Source organism: Ictalurus furcatus, chromosome 25 (genome assembly GCF_023375685.1).
Source record: "Ictalurus furcatus strain D&B chromosome 25, Billie_1.0, whole genome shotgun sequence".
In the NCBI taxonomy this organism is placed as follows: Eukaryota; Metazoa; Chordata; class Actinopteri; order Siluriformes; family Ictaluridae; genus Ictalurus; species Ictalurus furcatus.
The window spans coordinates 20,500,078-20,518,060 of record NC_071279.1 but is presented as its reverse complement, the minus strand read 5'-3'; the positions used below and the strand labels follow the sequence as shown (position 1 = coordinate 20,518,060).

Here is a 17,983-nt window from a genome sequence, read left to right as displayed (position 1 = left end):
CACAGTAACTACAGACAGATTTGCTCTGACTAACCACTAACCGTAATCTCTAGAGAGAAAAAAAACACTCATCTGACTCCCACACACTGGACTGCAGCCTTATGCTTATTATCATCCTGTCTGCATTTCTCTCTCTCTCTCTCTCTCTCTCTCTCTCTCTTTCACATACACACACCCACACACACACACACACACACACACACACACACACTCAGGAGAAGTGTTGGTGTTCTGAGTGCATTTGACAAAACCATAACTGAACACATTTAATTGTGTATTTCACTGAAACAGTAACACATTGCTTTTAGAACAATATTAATTACTGTCACCTCTTAATGACTAACAGCTGAATCTGACTCGACATCATCCCTGCAACTCTCAGATCATCAGAACACACTGTACTGAACTTTTATATATATATGTGTGTATGTGTGTATATAAACGTTTGGTCGGGTTGAATCCAGTGTTTAGACAGTCAGCTAATAAACATGTCTTTTGTCAGCGTTTGAAATAAAAAGAAGTCACTGAATCAAACGTGTGCATTATAAACCGCGACTAATGATGTTTTCCATACACTGTTCCTCATGTTGGAATTCACATCATCACTGATTTCCAGTAATGTGCATAATCTGTATGAATGCTATACATTCTCAGAGGATTAGCAACACAGGGTCATGTGAGTGAATCAGAACAATCTGATTCAGGTGGAACGGACCACCGGTGGACTGATAGAAACGGCTATTTAAGTCAGTTTGAAAAACATTCCATTTTTAATGTTTCACAACTAATGAACTTCATGTTTACTTTGTGAGGAAGGGATGAGAGTGAAAACAGATTCATGGAGACAAATCTCTTAGCATCACTAATCTGACTCGTTCATGCAGGTGTCTCCTTTACAACATCAGAAGGATTAGGACGCCAGTTCTCTCCATGGAGGTCACCCAGTTGCTTGTTCAGTCTTTCCTCCTATGGAAACTGTACCCCTGCCAGGTCTTTCCCACAGACCATCTGACTCCTGAAAATGATCCAGACTTGTTCGCCAAGTTCTCCCGCCCCACCCCACTGTTGCACTCCCTAATATCCTTATGACATGCCCATTCTGCACCAGTCTTCCTCCAATCCTCTAGCACCACTCAGTTGGACCTGTGATCTTTCAGAATTCAAGGAAAACATGCATGAAGGCTCTTCCATGTCCTGCACTCAAGGGTGGAATGAACTTCCCCTGGCTGTCCAAACAGCTGTGTCACTGGTGGTTTTCTACCTAGTCTTTAGTAGGTCAAATAGTACAAATGGAAAGGTATTAAAGTGCTTCACTGTCACAGTACAGGTACTCAGCAGTGAAGTTCTTGCTGAACTATCTCCTCTTTAGTCTTTGTCCTAGCATGAGTAGATATAAAGCACTTCTGTAAGTCACTCTGTATAAGGAACGTCTGCTAAACGCTGTAAATTTAAGGGTTACGAGCATGACTTAAAACAGAAAGAGGACTAAACACAGAGACGTGCACTGGAGTCAGAGGGAATAGAATGGTTTGTGATTGTAACTCAGGAACAGAGCCTGGGTTCTGGGGTTCGATCAAGTTCCAAGTGTAGGGTCTGAATCTGACGCAGTGCCAGAGGCAAAGGGAAGTAAGATTAGAAGCATAAAAGTTAAAAGACAGAAAACAGAGAACTGAAGAAAGAGAAAAGGACTGGGTTTGGGCTACTGGGTCTGAGACAAGGACTAAAACAAAGGCTGTGACTAGATCAAGAACAAGCTCTATTCAAGACAAGAGCCAGAAAATGGACTAAAACCTGGGAAAAGATCCAAGAGAGAGGTTCTGGGATTGGATCAGAGTCCAGTTCAGGGATTTGAATTGGATTAGAGACTAAGAAAATCCATGAGACTGACACACAGAAAGGTTCTGCTCTTGAGTCCAAGAGAAAAAAAAAAGCATGGACAAGGGTCTGAGACAGGGAAGCAAACAGCATCTGGAGCTGGATCTGGTACTGAAACCTGGCCAGAGGCTTGTTCCGGGTTTGGATCAGAGCCAAGTCAGCCCAGGAACTGAGATGGGTACAGGAGTGACACAAAGGAAGAATAAGGGGTTGAATTTGAAACAGTGTTAAAGGAAAACTCCGCCCTGAAACACAGGCTGATTATTCTTTATAATTAACGTTAGTAATATGTGATCTTCAACAGAATTATTTTAGAATTAAATTTTGAGTTATTAGTTTAAACATGTGTCATGGACATGTTGGTCTATTTTCACTTTGGCTAACGGTTTCCTACATTACCCACAATGCCATTCAACATGCTGCTAATAGACGTTCAGCGGGATTTAGACCTCACATCATCTCTACCTAAATAGAGCGATGCGGCGGCACTTTGGTCCATTAGTCTGTCCTGCAGTTTTGCATTTCTGTTGTCTTCTTTTTGGCTAAATTAAACTAAACATCTCTCACCTCCTCAGCTGTACACTCTGCTCAACAGAATCACATCACAATATCAATATACACATGTTTACTGTATCTCACTGTTGAAGCGAAGGCCTGGGATAAAAAGAATAATAGACAGAAACTGAAGAAAAAGAAAGACTACAGAAGCTGTGGTACACAAGGTTCCTCAGAAAAATGTACAGTAAAGCTCCCCTAGGGGGCGCTCACCTAGCCATATATATTACACATAAACAATGAATTCTGCGGTGTGGAGCCTTTATAGAAAAGTTCAATTCCAACAGTTTGTTATACACTGGCATTTGGATAAAAGAGTATCTTCAGACCTGATATACAGTTGTGCTTGAAAGTTTGTGTACCCTTTCGAATGTTCTATATTTCTGCATAAATATGATCTAAAACATCATCAGATTTTCACAGAAGTCCTAAAAGTAGGTAAAGAGAACCCAAATAAACAAATGAGATAAAATATTATACTTGCTCATTTATTTATTGAGGAAAATGATATGAGGAATGATTACATATCTGTGAGGGGTAAAAGTATGTGCACCTCCAGGATTAGCAGTTAATCTGAAAGTGAAATTAGAGGCAGGTGTTTTCAGTGTTTTCAGTGGGATGGTGATCAGGTATGAGTGAGTGAGTGTCCTGTTTTATTTAAAGAACAGGGATCTATCAGAGTCTGATCTTCACAACACGTCTGTGGAAGTGTATCATGGTATAAAAAAAGAAATTTCTGAAGACCTCAGAAAAAGAGTTGTTGAAGCTCATCAGGCTGGAAAAGGTCACAAAACCATCTCTAAAGAGTTTGAACTCCACCAGTCCACAGTAAGACAGATTGTGTACAAATGGAGGAAATTCTGTTGGAGGAGCGATCTGATTGGCTGAGAGCAGTAGGGAGGAAAATGCATCACACAGACGAGTGTAATATGGCACAGTCCATCTGGAGTTAAGCCAATTTATTAAATATTGGATTTTATTATCATTAATGAGTAATATTTATGAAGAAATTAAAACATCTTGGTGGAGCATTTAACATTTAATATCTCATATCAGTGACCTTTATCTTTTTCATAATAAGAAATTATTTCTTTTTAATCCCTCATCATCAGCAGCAGTTGTGATGAGGTCAGTGGGCAGTTGAGTTATCTGTGTGTGTGTGTGTGTGTGTGTGTGTGTGTGTGTTGCTGAAAGGAGAGCCACTTCACTCTAGTTGCCATGGCGACCGGCGTCTCCTCTCGCACAAAGTCATTACAAGGCCGAGCGCATTGTCTGTAGATTGTCGAGACACAAAGCGAATGTGCAGAGGCGAGACGTCCTGCAGCAGCGTTCTGTCTCATCACACAGCTCATGACATTTACACATCACATCCTCCTGTATCTCTTTAATAATCAGATCACTGACCCGGAATCCCACCTCCTTTCTCCTGCACACTCTAAATACCCTGAACATCTTCTCTCTGTGTGATGGCACGTGTGTCTGTGTCAGAATATACGCTGAAGATCCTCTAACGATAGACCTGTGATCCCGAAATCAGCTCGTGCAGAAACACACTCATTCTTCGTGGTGAGCTCGAGGAGATTTTTTTTATGTCCATTAGCGTGTTATGTTTACGTTTCTTCATTGTCGTTACCGTATCTGTAGCGGTGCCGTGCACTTGCTGTCCTCCTTTGGTGGATTTTAGACAAGCGTCATCGCAGCAGCGCTCACACTCTGTTGTCTTTCATCACGAAATCACACCATGTTATGCGATCTAAGATTCCGATCTGAACTCACAAGCAAAGAACTCCTGTGTGATTTATGATGCGAGAGCACCATCAGGCTGAAAATCATACATACCAGAAACATTTCCTCTAGCAGAAATCTAGACAAAATCTCTCTTTATTGTCTTGGGTTGGTGAAATTTTAAAAGAATAGACAGGTAAAGATATTTGTGATGTTAGAGTTTGTTGTCAGAGGGTGGATAACAGAAGAGTTAAAGAGGTTAAATGTGTGCTCTAACACATGACTAGATATTTAGCTATTTATGTTGAGCTACAGCAGTTATAGCCCACAGACAACAGTCAGTGTCTAGTGAACTACTGATAAGAAGGTTGTGAGCTCTAATCCCACAATCGCCAAGCTGCCACTGTTGGGCCCTTAACCCTCTCTGCTCCAGGGGGCGCTGCATCATGGCTGAACCTGTGCTCTGACCCCAACTTCCTAACAAGCTGGGATATGTAAAGAAAATAATTTCACTGTGCTGTAATGTGTATCTGACAAATAAAGGCTTCTGCGGCTGAAAAGGTTTGCAATCTGAGAAAAGAAATACAGCTGCAGTTCCACCGGTCAGCAGCAGGGCAGAGAAATATACTGTTATAATGTGCATTAGCAAAATCAGTCTATAAACACTTCAGACTTGATTGTAAGGTTGATTTAATTTCTATATCAAAATTCATCAACAAACTCAGCAGAGACAAAAAAAAAGATAAAATAATATTCTGTGTATTCTATACATTTAAAGCTTCAAAAAATACATACGTACACAATTAGCCTACTAAAGGCGAAAATATCCAATATATACAAAATGTTCATAAATATTACACAAATTATTCTTCTATTTATTTAATTTCTCTCAAAATGTGAACAGAAAGTCATTACGACTCATTAAAAATACTATCGTAACCTCAAGGCTAAATTGCACTTTAAACAACAACAACAACAAAAATATTTAAAATGCTAAATAAATATACTATATTAAATCTGTCACATCAACACCCTGTCTTTATGAATAATAAACAAACAAATAAACAAACCAAAAAAATGAATCTTGATATGATCGGTACAGAACTGTGTGGTGTCATTTTGCCATGACTTCTGCATATCAAGTATCAAAAGAAACATTAACTGATATAATAAAACAATATATACATGCCCAAGAACTCTCAACAATGATGTGCATAAAAAATAATAAATAAATAAATATGGCAAAGCCTGTATGAGGATTTGAATTTGTGTCCCTCCCAAAACTGTGTTAATCGTGTCATGTGAGTGATTGTGCTTCCTCTCTAATTCCTTTCCTCTGAAGCATTCTCCTTTCTTTTTAACTGTAAAGCACTTGTAAAGTGACGACAAATTTATTCTACAGTTTGCAGTTTACAAACCCTGTTCTAGGATTTTAAAAAAAAGAAAAAGCTTTAGTAAAAGTCAGATACACCTTAAATTGCTTTGAATTTTTTCAGAAAGAAGAAAATAAATGTAAATGTGCTACATGAGTAAGGTCGTGCCGTGAACATGTCTACGATTCGCTTCATTAATGTAAAACCAAACCAGAGAAAAGATCTCTGCAGCCTCGTGTCGTACATGTGTAATGTCTCTTACAGTCCTAAAGCACGCTGGGCTGCGCTACATGTATTAAGGATATTTATTACGTTTATTTATCAGAGGTTCTAATGTTCATGAATTCCTCATTCTAACAAAGCAAACAAATGTACCTATTGCTGTGAATAACACATTTTAGTGACTTTAACTTTAACTATGTATTGAGATTTGTACATTTTATGTTTTTATTCGAGTTGGACCTGTTCACGCTCCGTTGCTTCATGTGTCTCGAGTATCAGGATTATGAAATGTATTCTTAGCAGATCTAAATCTGATCATTTTAAACTCTCTCTAAACCACATTTAACAAATAAACAAAAAGCAGAACTTTTAATGCAGCAATGATCATGTTGATAAAACCACTACATATAAAGGAACCACACAAGAAGCTGGTGTGTGAATGTAATGAGCTAATTTGCATATTAACGCCTAATGGACCAATAAGATTTCAGTCTGAGTGACCGGTGACATGTTTGAAGTGTAAACACATGTTGATAAAAACGGATCAGAATATAATCCAGACACGAGTCGTACTGTATGAGATGAGCAGATGGAAACAGGATCCTGGATTAGCTTCACCTGAATGGGTCATGTGATTGGCGTGATTACTGACTGGTTTTATGATTTTAATCCAGAATAAATCAGCAGTCTGTTGCTCTATAGGTCTGAAAAGTAAAAATTTCAGAGTGTTAGTTTACCTTGTTTATGTAGCCAAACACACTTCTTCAGTAAAGCACTCCTGTCTGAAAGTCTACCATGTAAAGTGTGATAACTGTTTTTAAAAATGATATTAAACTTCCCCATAGCAACAAAGAAAGAATTAGCAGATGCAGCCGGAAACATGACCTCAATTTGTGTTTAAATAAAAAGAGAGATACAGAGAGACAAAGAGAAAAAGGAAAAAAATACCGGTGTAAAGTTTTCTAGTGTGAACCTACGTTTATTTCCCAAAATTCCTCCATTCAGAAGGTGCAGGCGTAGACGACTCCGACCACCACAATGTTTGCGATGGTGGCAGAAATGGCAATCCAGAGCCAGATAGCATCACGGGAAACCCGCTGCGGTGCCTCCTGCTGGTGAAGAGCAACACTGGCTGAGGAGTTGAAGAGCGAGTGATCCGTGCTGTAGTCGTCGTTTGGAGACGAGTCCATGAAAGCGCCCGTCATCACGGGGATCTGAGAACGAGGAATGGAGAGGTCAGGGATGAATCATGAAGCTTTTATGCCATTGGCAAATGTGAAATATGTGATGACAGAATCTGACCTTTACACACAGACGAGTGCTTCCGTTATGATTTAACCCAGATTATTCTCCCTGAGCTTCAACACACAAATCTAAACTAAAGAATGTAAAGATCCGCTGCATTGACAGTGTCAATCTCAAGTGATTCAAATTCTGGATTCTGATTGGTCAGAAGGTGGTGATTAGTTCTATATAACAGCAGCACTGACAGTAGAGCAGGTTTATATTTATATTAATATAATAATATATTGCTCTAATACGTTATCGTTTCCATAGTAACGGCTCGTTCACACAGATGTGCAGATGTGTAGAGCAGACGCATCACTAAACAGTTTAAAAAAATGTGCAATCGTTGATATGGTGAAGTTTTCTTAAAGGAAAGAGATTTTATTTAATATGTAAGGAAGGAGTCTCCAGTGTCAGCGCTGTGTAACGCTCAGAGGTAAAGCTGTAATTTTAAGTTTTCCCACATCTTCATCACAGAGGAGTTTACACTATTTTGCAGGTTTGACAAGCTGCGATTTGTGTCTTATTAACTTCAATTCTACTAATTTTAGTGAGTCTGATGAGGCACTAGTGAGTCTGATTAAGCAGTATTGAGTCTGATGAGGCAGTAATGAGTCTGATGAGGCAGTAATGAGTCTGATTAAGCAGTATTGAGTCTGATGAGGCAGTAATGAGTCTGATGAGGAAGTAATGAGTCTGATGAGGCAGTAGTGAGTCTGATTAAGCAGTATTGAGTCTGACGGGGCAGTAGTGAGTCTGGTGAGGCAATAGTGAGTCTGGTGAGGCAGTAGTGAGTCTGATGAGGCAGTAATGAGTCTGATGAGGCATTAATGAGTCTGATGAGGCAGTAGTGAGTCTGATTAAGCAGTATTGAGTCTGATGGGGCAGTAGTGAGTCTGGTGAGGCAGTAGTGAGTCTGATGAGGAAGTAATGAGTCTGATGAGGCAGTAGTGAGTGTGATGAGGCAGTAGTGAGTCTGATGAGGCAGTAATGAGTCTGATGAGTCAGTAGTGAGTCAGATGAGGAAGTAATGAGTCTGATGAGGCAGTAGTGAGTCTGATGAGGCACTAGTGAGTCTGATTAAGCAGTATTGAGTCTGATGAGGCAGTAATGAGTCTGATGAGGCAGTAATGAGTCTGATTAAGCAGTATTGAGTCTGATGAGGCAGTAATGAGTCTGATGAGGCAGTAGTGAGTCTGATTAAGCAGTATTGAGTCTGACGGGGCAGTAGTGAGTCTGGTGAGGCAATAGTGAGTCTGGTGAGGCAGTGGTGAGTCTGATGAGGCAGTAATGAGACTGATGAGGCATTAATGAGTCTGATGAGGCAGTAGTGAGTCTGATTAAGCAGTATTGAGTCTGATGGGGCAGTAGTGAGTCTGGTGAGGCAGTAGTGAGTCTGATGAGGAAGTAATGAGTCTGATGAGGCAGTAATGAGTCTGATGAGTCAGTAGTGAGTCAGATGAGGAAGTAATGAGTCTGATGAGGCAGTAGTGAGTCTGATGAGGCAGTAATGAGTGTGATGAGGCAGTAGTGAGTCTGATGAGGCAGTAGTGAGTCTGATGAGGCAGTAGTGAGTCTGATGAGGCAGTAGTGAGTCTGATTAAGCAGTATTGAGTCTGATGGGGCAGTAGTGAGTCTGATGAGGCAGTAGTGAGTCTGATGAGGCAGTAGTGAGTCTGATTAAGCAGTATTGAGTCTGATGGGGCAGTAGTGAGTCTGGTGAGGCAGTAATGAGTCTGATGAGGCAGTAGTGAGTCTGATGAGGCAGTAGTGAATCTGATGAGGCAGTAGTGAGTCTGATGAGGCAGTAGTGAGTCTGATTAAGCAGTATTGAGTCTGATGGGGCAGTAGTGAGTCTGGTGAGGCAGTAATGAGTCTGATGAGGCATTAGGGAGTCTGATTAAGCAGTATTGAGTCTTACGGGGCAATAGTTTGAGTTTGATTAAAGTTTGAGAGAATAAATAAGAGAGGCTGGTGAGGAAATGATGGTTTATAGCTGCTATAACATTAGTGAGAACAGGAACTAATTTGTTTCACTGACATTCCACAACATGACATCTAACTATAAATCAATAAAAACTATTGTGTGTCTTTTTAGGAATAAAAATTATAACCTGTTGTTATTTGTAACAACATTTGTAAGTCGCTTTGGATAAAAGCATCTGCTAAATGAATAAATGAATAAATGTAAATGTAAATGTTTTTGTTCCAGACACATCTCATTGTGTGAAGCACAATGTTCACACCATCTGCATGATTCTCAGACAGAATACATTAGACGGGGTAAATGTTAAATCTGTCACTCTGATGTCTTTAACCTGCTAATGCTAATGTCACAGCTGATCCCTGATGGATGGTGGAATGTGATTATTCCTCTGTTCCAGAGCAATGACATTCATTCTTTCTGAGCCTCATCATTATTCTGAGAGAACATTGCTGATGATATGTGTGTGTGTGTGTGTGTGTGTGTGTGTGTGTATCATGTAAACAGGTGAGTTTGTTCTGGTGGTGATGAATTAGAGTCTGCCACTTCCTGTGATTTATACGCTCCAAATAAGAGAAGAAAGGAACAGTAAAAGAACCACAGAGAGGATGTTCAGGTTATCGATATGAACATCTTCCTGTCAGTCTGATGTAGAAGTAGTAGAGTGTGATGAATCTATGAGGCAAGTAAAACCCATACAAACAATAAAGTTTATGCAAATAATTACATAATATCAAACTAAATGTAATGAAAATAGACACTCTACAGTTCTATCTGTTAAGATAATAATGAGTCTGATGAGGCAGTAGTGAGTCGGATGAAGCAGTAATGAGTCTGATTAAGCAGTAGTGAGTCGGATGGTGTAGTAGTGAGCTGGATGAGGCAGTAGAATGTCTGACAATTTGAACATACACTGACACACACAGTCACATCGCTCTAAAAATATCTAACATTCTGAGCTTTGAGATTTGCCTTCATATCACTCTCTCTCCCTCCTTCTCTGTCTCTCTCTCTCCCTCCTTCTCTGTCTCTCTCTCTCTCTCTCTCTCTCTCACACACACACACACACACACACACACACACACACACACACACACACAGAATTGCTATGGTAACCACTGGCAGATCTTTGGATACAGAAAAGCTTTAACTGAACCTCCTAAATATGACACGGTCAGTGTAGCAGCTGTTCCAGTTCCAGCCCAGTGACCAGAATGTTGTGAGGTCACGTCCCAGAGCTGTCTGAGGGCCACTTTTGGGTTTTCAGCAGTATCTTTCACCTTAGCTGAGTGTCCTGACTCATTTTATAAAAAAATAACTAAATAAAACTTTGCCAAGTGAGAAAAATGATGAACACTCTGCTTACGCAATGAATTTATTTCCCAAATCCAAAAAATACAAAGTTCAATTCCATCTCATTCGTCATGTCAAGTTTGTTTAGAAACCCATGCAGTACAGAAAATAACGGAGCCTTCACAACAATTTCCAACAAGTGTTACACCCACATTCCACAGTGTTAGATTTGACTTTCACAGAGTTTTAAAGTACTCCTCTGTGGAGCTACAGCAGTTTGTTTCTGGTTTCTCGGTGCTTATTAAATAATGTTAGTCATTTTGCTGTGTTTTCTATGTACAATATTAAGCATTAAGGGCCATATTAAGTCCTAAAGTTATGCCACTATTAACGTGGGGAAAGTTCCTCGTATTCAGAGTCAGTTATACAGGTGCTTAAGTGGATTAAGGTTGCCAGATTTTTATGTAATATTATTTATTGTTTTAAAGTCAAAAACCATTTAAAAAATCGTCTGCATATATATTTATATTTATTTATTTATTTATTTATTTTTTACCTACAGTAATATATTAATCTTATCTCAGATTTACATTTTTATGCCACTAAGACTCCACATAAAGCTCCAACACACACAATCTGCATTTCTACAATTTTAAAACAAATTCCCAGAAAGTCAGAAGAAGATTAGTGGATGAATCTGTGTTTATATTAACTGATGGTGATGTAAAATGAACTAAAACACTGGTGTGTGTGTGTGTGTGTGTGTGTGTGTGTGTGTGTGTGTGTGTGTGTGTGTGTGTATGTGTGTGTGTGTGTGTGAACCAGTAAACACAATGTCAGAAACAGTTTGTGTGTTCTGTCAGGTTCCTTTCATATATCATTTGCAATCCCACCTGAACACACACACACACACACACACACACACACACACACACACAAACACACACACACATGCCCATTAGGAGATTATTAAACCTATTTCTCTTTGGGTTTTTTTTTTTTTACTAATTTCAATCTATAGATTATTTTATTCTGTAAGAGGATAATGTACTTCTTAAGTTAATGCTTGATAGATGTAAAATTATCTGCTAATAAAATAAAATAAAAATAAAAATAAATAAAAGTTTTAAGCTTAAAATAAGTAAAAGTGTCCAGAAAAAAATAATACCCCAGTCCATTTGGCATGAGTTAAGTGAGTAATATGTGATCACATGTGAAGTTTTTCACCACATTATGCCCTGAAACTGCAAGTGAAACTCAGATAAAGACACAAGACATCATGTGAATAAACTGTGATCATATAAGAAAGTAAATTAATCATGTGTAAAAATAAACCACATGTTAAAAAATACAGGAAAATAAACAAATTGTGTAAAAATCACATGCAAAAATAAACAAATCACTTTCAAAAATCACACGTGACTGTAAATGGACCGTGTGTAAATATCACGTGAAAATAAAGGAATCACGTTTAAACATTGAATCATGTAAAATATAAAAACATGACAGTAAAAACGTGTGCACTGCGAGTAGTAATGTCTGAGACAATGTGAAGTGTGTGTGTTTCTGTAAGGCTCAGCTCATAATGAAAAAGTCAGGGAAATAAATGAGATTTTATTTAAGATTTTTTTGCAGTCTAAAATGAAGCTGGATCTTTTTTCTTTTTTCCACCATGTTAGTTAACAGTGGAAGTTAAACATGGTGGATAGTAATGTGATGAAGAGGCGAATGATTATACAGGAGTCGTGATGTTCGGGGTTTATTCGAGCTGCTTGTTATGAAGTTTACATTTTGCGACACTGACACCTGATTTAATCTGTGTTTTAAACTTTATTTATTAAGAACTGTAAATAATAGTGTTTATCTTGGTGTGTGTGTGTGTGTGTGTGTGTGTGTGTGTGTGTGTGTGTGTGTGTGTAATGACACTGAGGAGAAATCAGGATGGAGATTCAGGATGATGGATGATGGTGATATCAGGGTGAAGGACAATTCGTTTAATGAGGAAGAGCAGCTCGTTAAGATCCGACTCAGCTCTAAGCTTCGTTAACAATCGCAGCACTGAAAGTAAAGGTGTGTAAATTTCCCTCAGACAGATCAGGTGTCAGACATTAACAGACATGACGTGTAGGATAAAGACCAACAAACATGCTTTATTCACAGAAGGATGAAAAAGTACACAACAGAAAAAAGACAAAATAGTAATAAAAATAACCACGAAACACAAACACAGGAAACACTAAAGGGGTTAAATAGACCAGTAAACCAGGTGAGTATCATTAACTACCATGGCAACACTGACAAATCTCTAATGGTTTCCACCAGATTTCTAGAGGTTTCCATTAGAGATTTTCTGGTTACAAATAAACACTACCAGAACCCAACTCTTACACTGATTAAATAAAATTAGATAAACCAAAAGGACCCACTGGGAACCGCACATTCCTTTAAATGAGTCAGAACATGATTTTTCATGTTTTCCTTCTGTTTGGGAGTTTAATGTAGCTGTTCGTACATGTAGAAGATCTGCAAAGTCACAAAGCTCATAGTCTTCCCTAAAGGGATTTATTCTATCTAACAGAGAACACTGCTCCAGACCTGCCCGAAACACCTGGTTTGACATCCAGATATTACTTCCTGTAACACATTTACATCACAGTGTGCGTTGTCAGTCTAATCCTGCCCAAAGGCAGATGCGAAGAAAGAAGGCGAGGCTTCAGAGAATTCATGCACCATGTCGCAGAGACGTTGTGTGTTTCGGTGCGAAAGCAAAACCTCTTTGTTTAGCCTTCCGAAAACGGGTGAAATCAGTGGTTTCTGTTTAATTATAACACTGTTCCTAAGAAGTACAACCTGAACATTTGCTTTTGCACAGCACATTTTATGGAGGACAGCTTCCTGAACCTTGCTAGTACAAGGAAGGCTACACACAAAGGCTTCTCCTGAAAACTGGAGCGAATCCCACTTTGCTCATCTTGTTCTTCTGAATCAGAACCTGTAAGTGTGTTTGATTGTTTTATGAAGTATCTGCTATTGACTGTTCAAATGCGGAGTTTTGTGTTGTGGCTCAGTTGTAGCTAAAGTTTGCTAAGTTGCCTCAATATTGTAAGTGTTTGTTTGTATGTTGTCGGCCTGACAGTGTCATTGATTGTAGCTGCTGTTGTGATTGTATCTTGAAATGGTTTATATCAATTGAGTCACAAGAATCTTAGCTTTCTAAAGATATATCGCATGAGTACCAATGTACACACAGAAGCTGTGCACATTGCAAAGTTTTGCAGACCACCGCGGGGCATCAGAATTGACATTGTATCTGAAAGGTAAGAGAGTTACAAAATAAAACCTTACCACTGTGAAACATTCTCCTCAAGTCGTGTTTGCAAACTTGTTTCTGCTTGATCATCCACATTTTTTAAATTTGTCTTGGGCTCAAACTGATATGGTAAAAACCCACAACGTTTTGGGGACCGAGAATTGCTTTAGAAGCCTTGGAGGCTAAAGCTAAGCCAAGGGGCATTACATTTCCGACATAGTCGCAAGGCTTTCAGCCAATCACAATGCAACGGGTCAGCTGTCCAATCACAGCACTCTGGGCTTTTCGGAAGGAGGGTTTTTGGAGAAATCCGAGCGTTTTAGGCAGCCTGGAAATAGATGAACTTTAATAATGTACGTGACAAATAATGCGTTTTTTGGACATTAAAGCATGTTAACATAATTTATTAGACCCAATATACAAAATAATGAATGTTTAAAAATCATGAAATGACTTTAAACTATGACTACACTATGAGTAGAGACCATCAGAAACCAATGAAACCCATTATGAACCACTAGAAATGTTAAAACTATTAGGAACCATCTCAAACACAACAAACTGAAATAGAAACCATCAAAAACACTTTAAATCCATTAAGAACTATTAGAAACATATTGAAACTTTTTAGGAACTATGAGGAACCACACATTCCAGTAAACTACCATTAGAGAGCATCAGAAATACATTACAGCCCACTAGAAACCACCAAAAACACATTAAACCCACTAGAAACCATTATAAACATATTAAAATCTATTAGGTGTGACATCAGTCAGTGCGTTTACATGGACAACAATAATCCAACATGAACCCGATTAAGACGATACTCTGATTAAGAAACTAGCATCTAAACAGCAATTTTTAATTACCTTAATCTGATTAAAGTCATACTCGAATTAAACACAAATGAAATTAAGACGTGTGGAGTACTCCTGTTTTAGTCGCATTATGGACGTGTATTACAGACATGTAAACACCTTAATCACATTATTACCTTACTTAGATTAAGGTCAATAATTAGATTACTGCTGTCCATGTAAACGTAGTCAATGTTGGAATCGGTGTCCAGCTACAAATCCCAGAGTACAACACGGCCTACAGACATGGCTTCCGAGGACTACAACACCCAGCCATCATGAACACTATCATGTTCTCATTCACCATCATTCTGATTGCACACACCTGGACTCAATTACACACTCACTCAGTATATAACCAATCTCAGGTCACTGGTTTGTTGTGAAGTATACATGCAGTGTCCTGTACCTGCTGCTAACAAACATTTATATATATATATATATATATATATATATATATATATATATATATATATATAAATAACTTGCTCTCATGTATCTCTGGTTTGATCTTGTTTCTGGTTTTAAAAAAAAATTGGGGGGGGAGGTTGCCCGTAATCTTGCCTAGTTCATGTTGTTTATTGATCACCTCACTATTTCCAGTTTTTTGATTATGAGTTGGCCTAACCCTTTGGATTTATCTACCTGCATTTTCAATGAACTTCAGTTACCTGCAATTAGGAATGATATTAGGAACCATCAGAGTCAAACTAAAAACCCAGAAGAACCATCAGAAACACACTTGAAACCATTAGGAGCCAATAGAAACACATTATAAACAATTAGGTACCATCAAAGATGTAAATCTATGAGGAATCTAATTCTTTATGTCCTTTACATTTGGGCTAAATCAGAAATAAAGCAGTTTAACGTTATTCTACTGGAGCCCCGCCCACATTGCCTTTGAGTGACAGGTCACATGGTTGTGTACGACAGCATGTAGTATACAGCACACATTCTTTATAAAACCAACATAAAGTCTTTTTTCAGGTTTGAATTCAGCAGTTTGGGTTTGTAAGAAGAAGCTCAGCGTGATTTCAAGCCTTAATTAATATTGAATGGTTCATCTGAAAAGCAGCTGCTGCTGTCACACACGCACACACGCACACACTTTAGGAAACACAGAACCCTTAAATATCCAGAACACCTCTGAGGAACTTTTTACAGAGTCCATCACAAACCAGCTGGAACCAGTAGAGACATGTAATAGTCTCCATGATTTCCATCACGACACACACACACACACACACACACACACACACACATTGTTCTGTTGCTAGTGTTACATATGTATTAATTCTGTATATTTATCACACAGTGACTGTTAAACAATACATGTTCTTATTCCCCTTAAGTGTTTTATCTGTTCTGCTGCCATGGCAACGAGTCGCTGTGCTGCACTGATCTCATTAATGTTCATGTTCATGTGTTTTGTAACAGGTAAATCTTCATGTAACTTCATGTCTTCCAACATCTTCAGGACAGAGGAGTTTACACTTTGTGGTTCCTCCAGAATAGTTTACGTCTTATTAACTTCAGGAGTGAGAAAGCCGAGAGGGCTGGTGAGGGAACAGCTGTTTACAGCTGCTATAACACACGTGAGAACAGGAACTAAGTTGTTTTGTGGACGTTGCACAACATTAAATGTAACTATAAATGGATAAAAATTACATTGTATTGTTTATTAGTTTTTTAAGGTTTTTTTGTAAAGTAAACACAACCCCAGGTCCAGCATGTTGAAGTCTGATGATAGATATATATCAGAGAGGGATATTATTTATTAATCTGAGGTAAAGACCTTCACCTGGTTTCTCTAAACCTGGCCAGACAGATCATTAGCCACGCCCACAATGCTTACATCATCCAGTGTCTTATTCATTCATAAATAAGAAGATGAATAGATGCTAGGAACAAATTGACTAGATTTATTATTATTATTATTATTATTATTATTATTATTATTATTATTATTATTATTAGTATTATTCCACCTACTGTAAGCAATACCCAGCTAAAACAAATCGTAAAATGTATTATGATAATTTTTTAAAATAATTATTAGATAACACAGAGGCCCACACATGCTTAAAGCAGCACTGTGATTTGGTTGTCCAAGACAACAACAATAAACTCTTGAATTTTTTAACTGAATCTAAATCTGAGTTACTCAGAGTTTCTCAGTCGGTCTGTGTTCCTGTTTGCCAGCAGTCCGGTGTTCAGACTCATCTCATTTTTAAAAGAAATGTGTGTCAGATATGAAGTTATTTTCAATTACATGTGAGCTTTAGTGTAAATATATCGGAATAAAGACATCATGCTAGTTACCTGTGCTGCCATGAAGGACAGATCCATGATGAACAGAGAGAGAGCAGAAGCCCAACAGGTAAAAGAGGAAGAGATGGAGAGATCAAGTCCAATAACTGAGAGACAAAGCTGTGATTAACTGAAGAGGAAAAGCAACAGAGCCATGATGCGGATCAACAACACAGAACAGCAAGGAGGGAACAAGAGAGCGAGAGAGAGTGAAAAAGAGAGAGAGCGAGAACAAGAAGGAGGGAGAGAGGGAGGGAGGGTGAAAGATAAAGAGATTCAGAGAGACAGATGGAGACGGGGAGGGGGTGAGGGATAACAAGATGGAGAGAGTGAGAGAGACAGAGAAAGGTGAGGAGAGAGAGTAAAGGGAAGAGACAGAAACATGAACATGCTCAAAACAAGGGATTTTCAAGGTTTCTTTGGGTGGCTTATGAATCCTAGCTCAGTGAAGGGGTTCTACTTGGGACCTTCGCTGAAAGAGAAACCTTCTTGCATGGAATACCAGAGCAGTCCTCCACAAAGAGCAGATTTTACCTTGGTGAAGTCCTGCTGGCACAATTCTAGATCTGGCCCAAATAATGAGGCACAAACCAGTGATAAAATCCCACCAGACTCAACACTGCCTCCTCTACTGTTTGGTGTTGGGTGTCCATCAGACCTCAGCTACTGACATTATTAATGATCAATTAATGACAAATCAATTGGGGACCACGGTTTAGCACATTTGCTTTGCACCTGCAGGGTTGGGGGTTTGAATCCCGCCTCCGCCTTGTGAGCGTGGAGTTTGCATATTCTCCCTGTGCTTCAAAGGTTCCCTCCGGGTACCCCTGTTTCCTCCAAAGACTTGGATTTTAGGCTGATTTGCATAACAGGTCTGTAGTGTGTGGACGATTGTGCCCTGTGATAGGTTGGCACCCAGTATGGAAAATGCATAAAAGGACTAATCAATTTGGGGATGCACCTGCCCAAATGGTCACACAGATATTGTACTTCCACCCATTCAACTGTTTGCTGTGAGTCTTGTCCACCTAAAGAATCTCACTTTCACTGGTCTGCTAATATACCTTAGGTAAATTCAGTGTGTGCTAAAAGTAAGACATACGTAACCGATCAAGCAGTTTCTCAATATGTGTTATTAGATATACATCAAATTTCAACACTGACTTTTCTAAAGTCTATGCAGTAA

The 17,983-nt window shown here is 38.8% G+C and overlaps 1 protein-coding gene across 1 annotated transcript; it reads right to left on the bottom strand.

Annotated features, from left to right (window-relative positions):
• Positions 1-4,072: 4,072 nt before the first annotated feature.
• LOC128601194 (uncharacterized protein C14orf132-like) lies at positions 4,073-16,914 on the bottom strand. The gene is made up of 3 exons (XM_053614195.1): positions 16,810-16,914; positions 6,728-6,964; positions 4,073-6,454 (listed from the first exon to the last, which is right to left on the bottom strand). Exons 1-2 carry the CDS (start codon positions 16,834-16,836, stop codon positions 6,752-6,754), a joined length of 240 nt encoding a protein of 79 aa, XP_053470170.1. The 5' UTR covers positions 16,837-16,914; the 3' UTR covers positions 4,073-6,454; positions 6,728-6,751.
• Between the last annotated feature and the right edge of the window lie 1,069 nt (positions 16,915-17,983).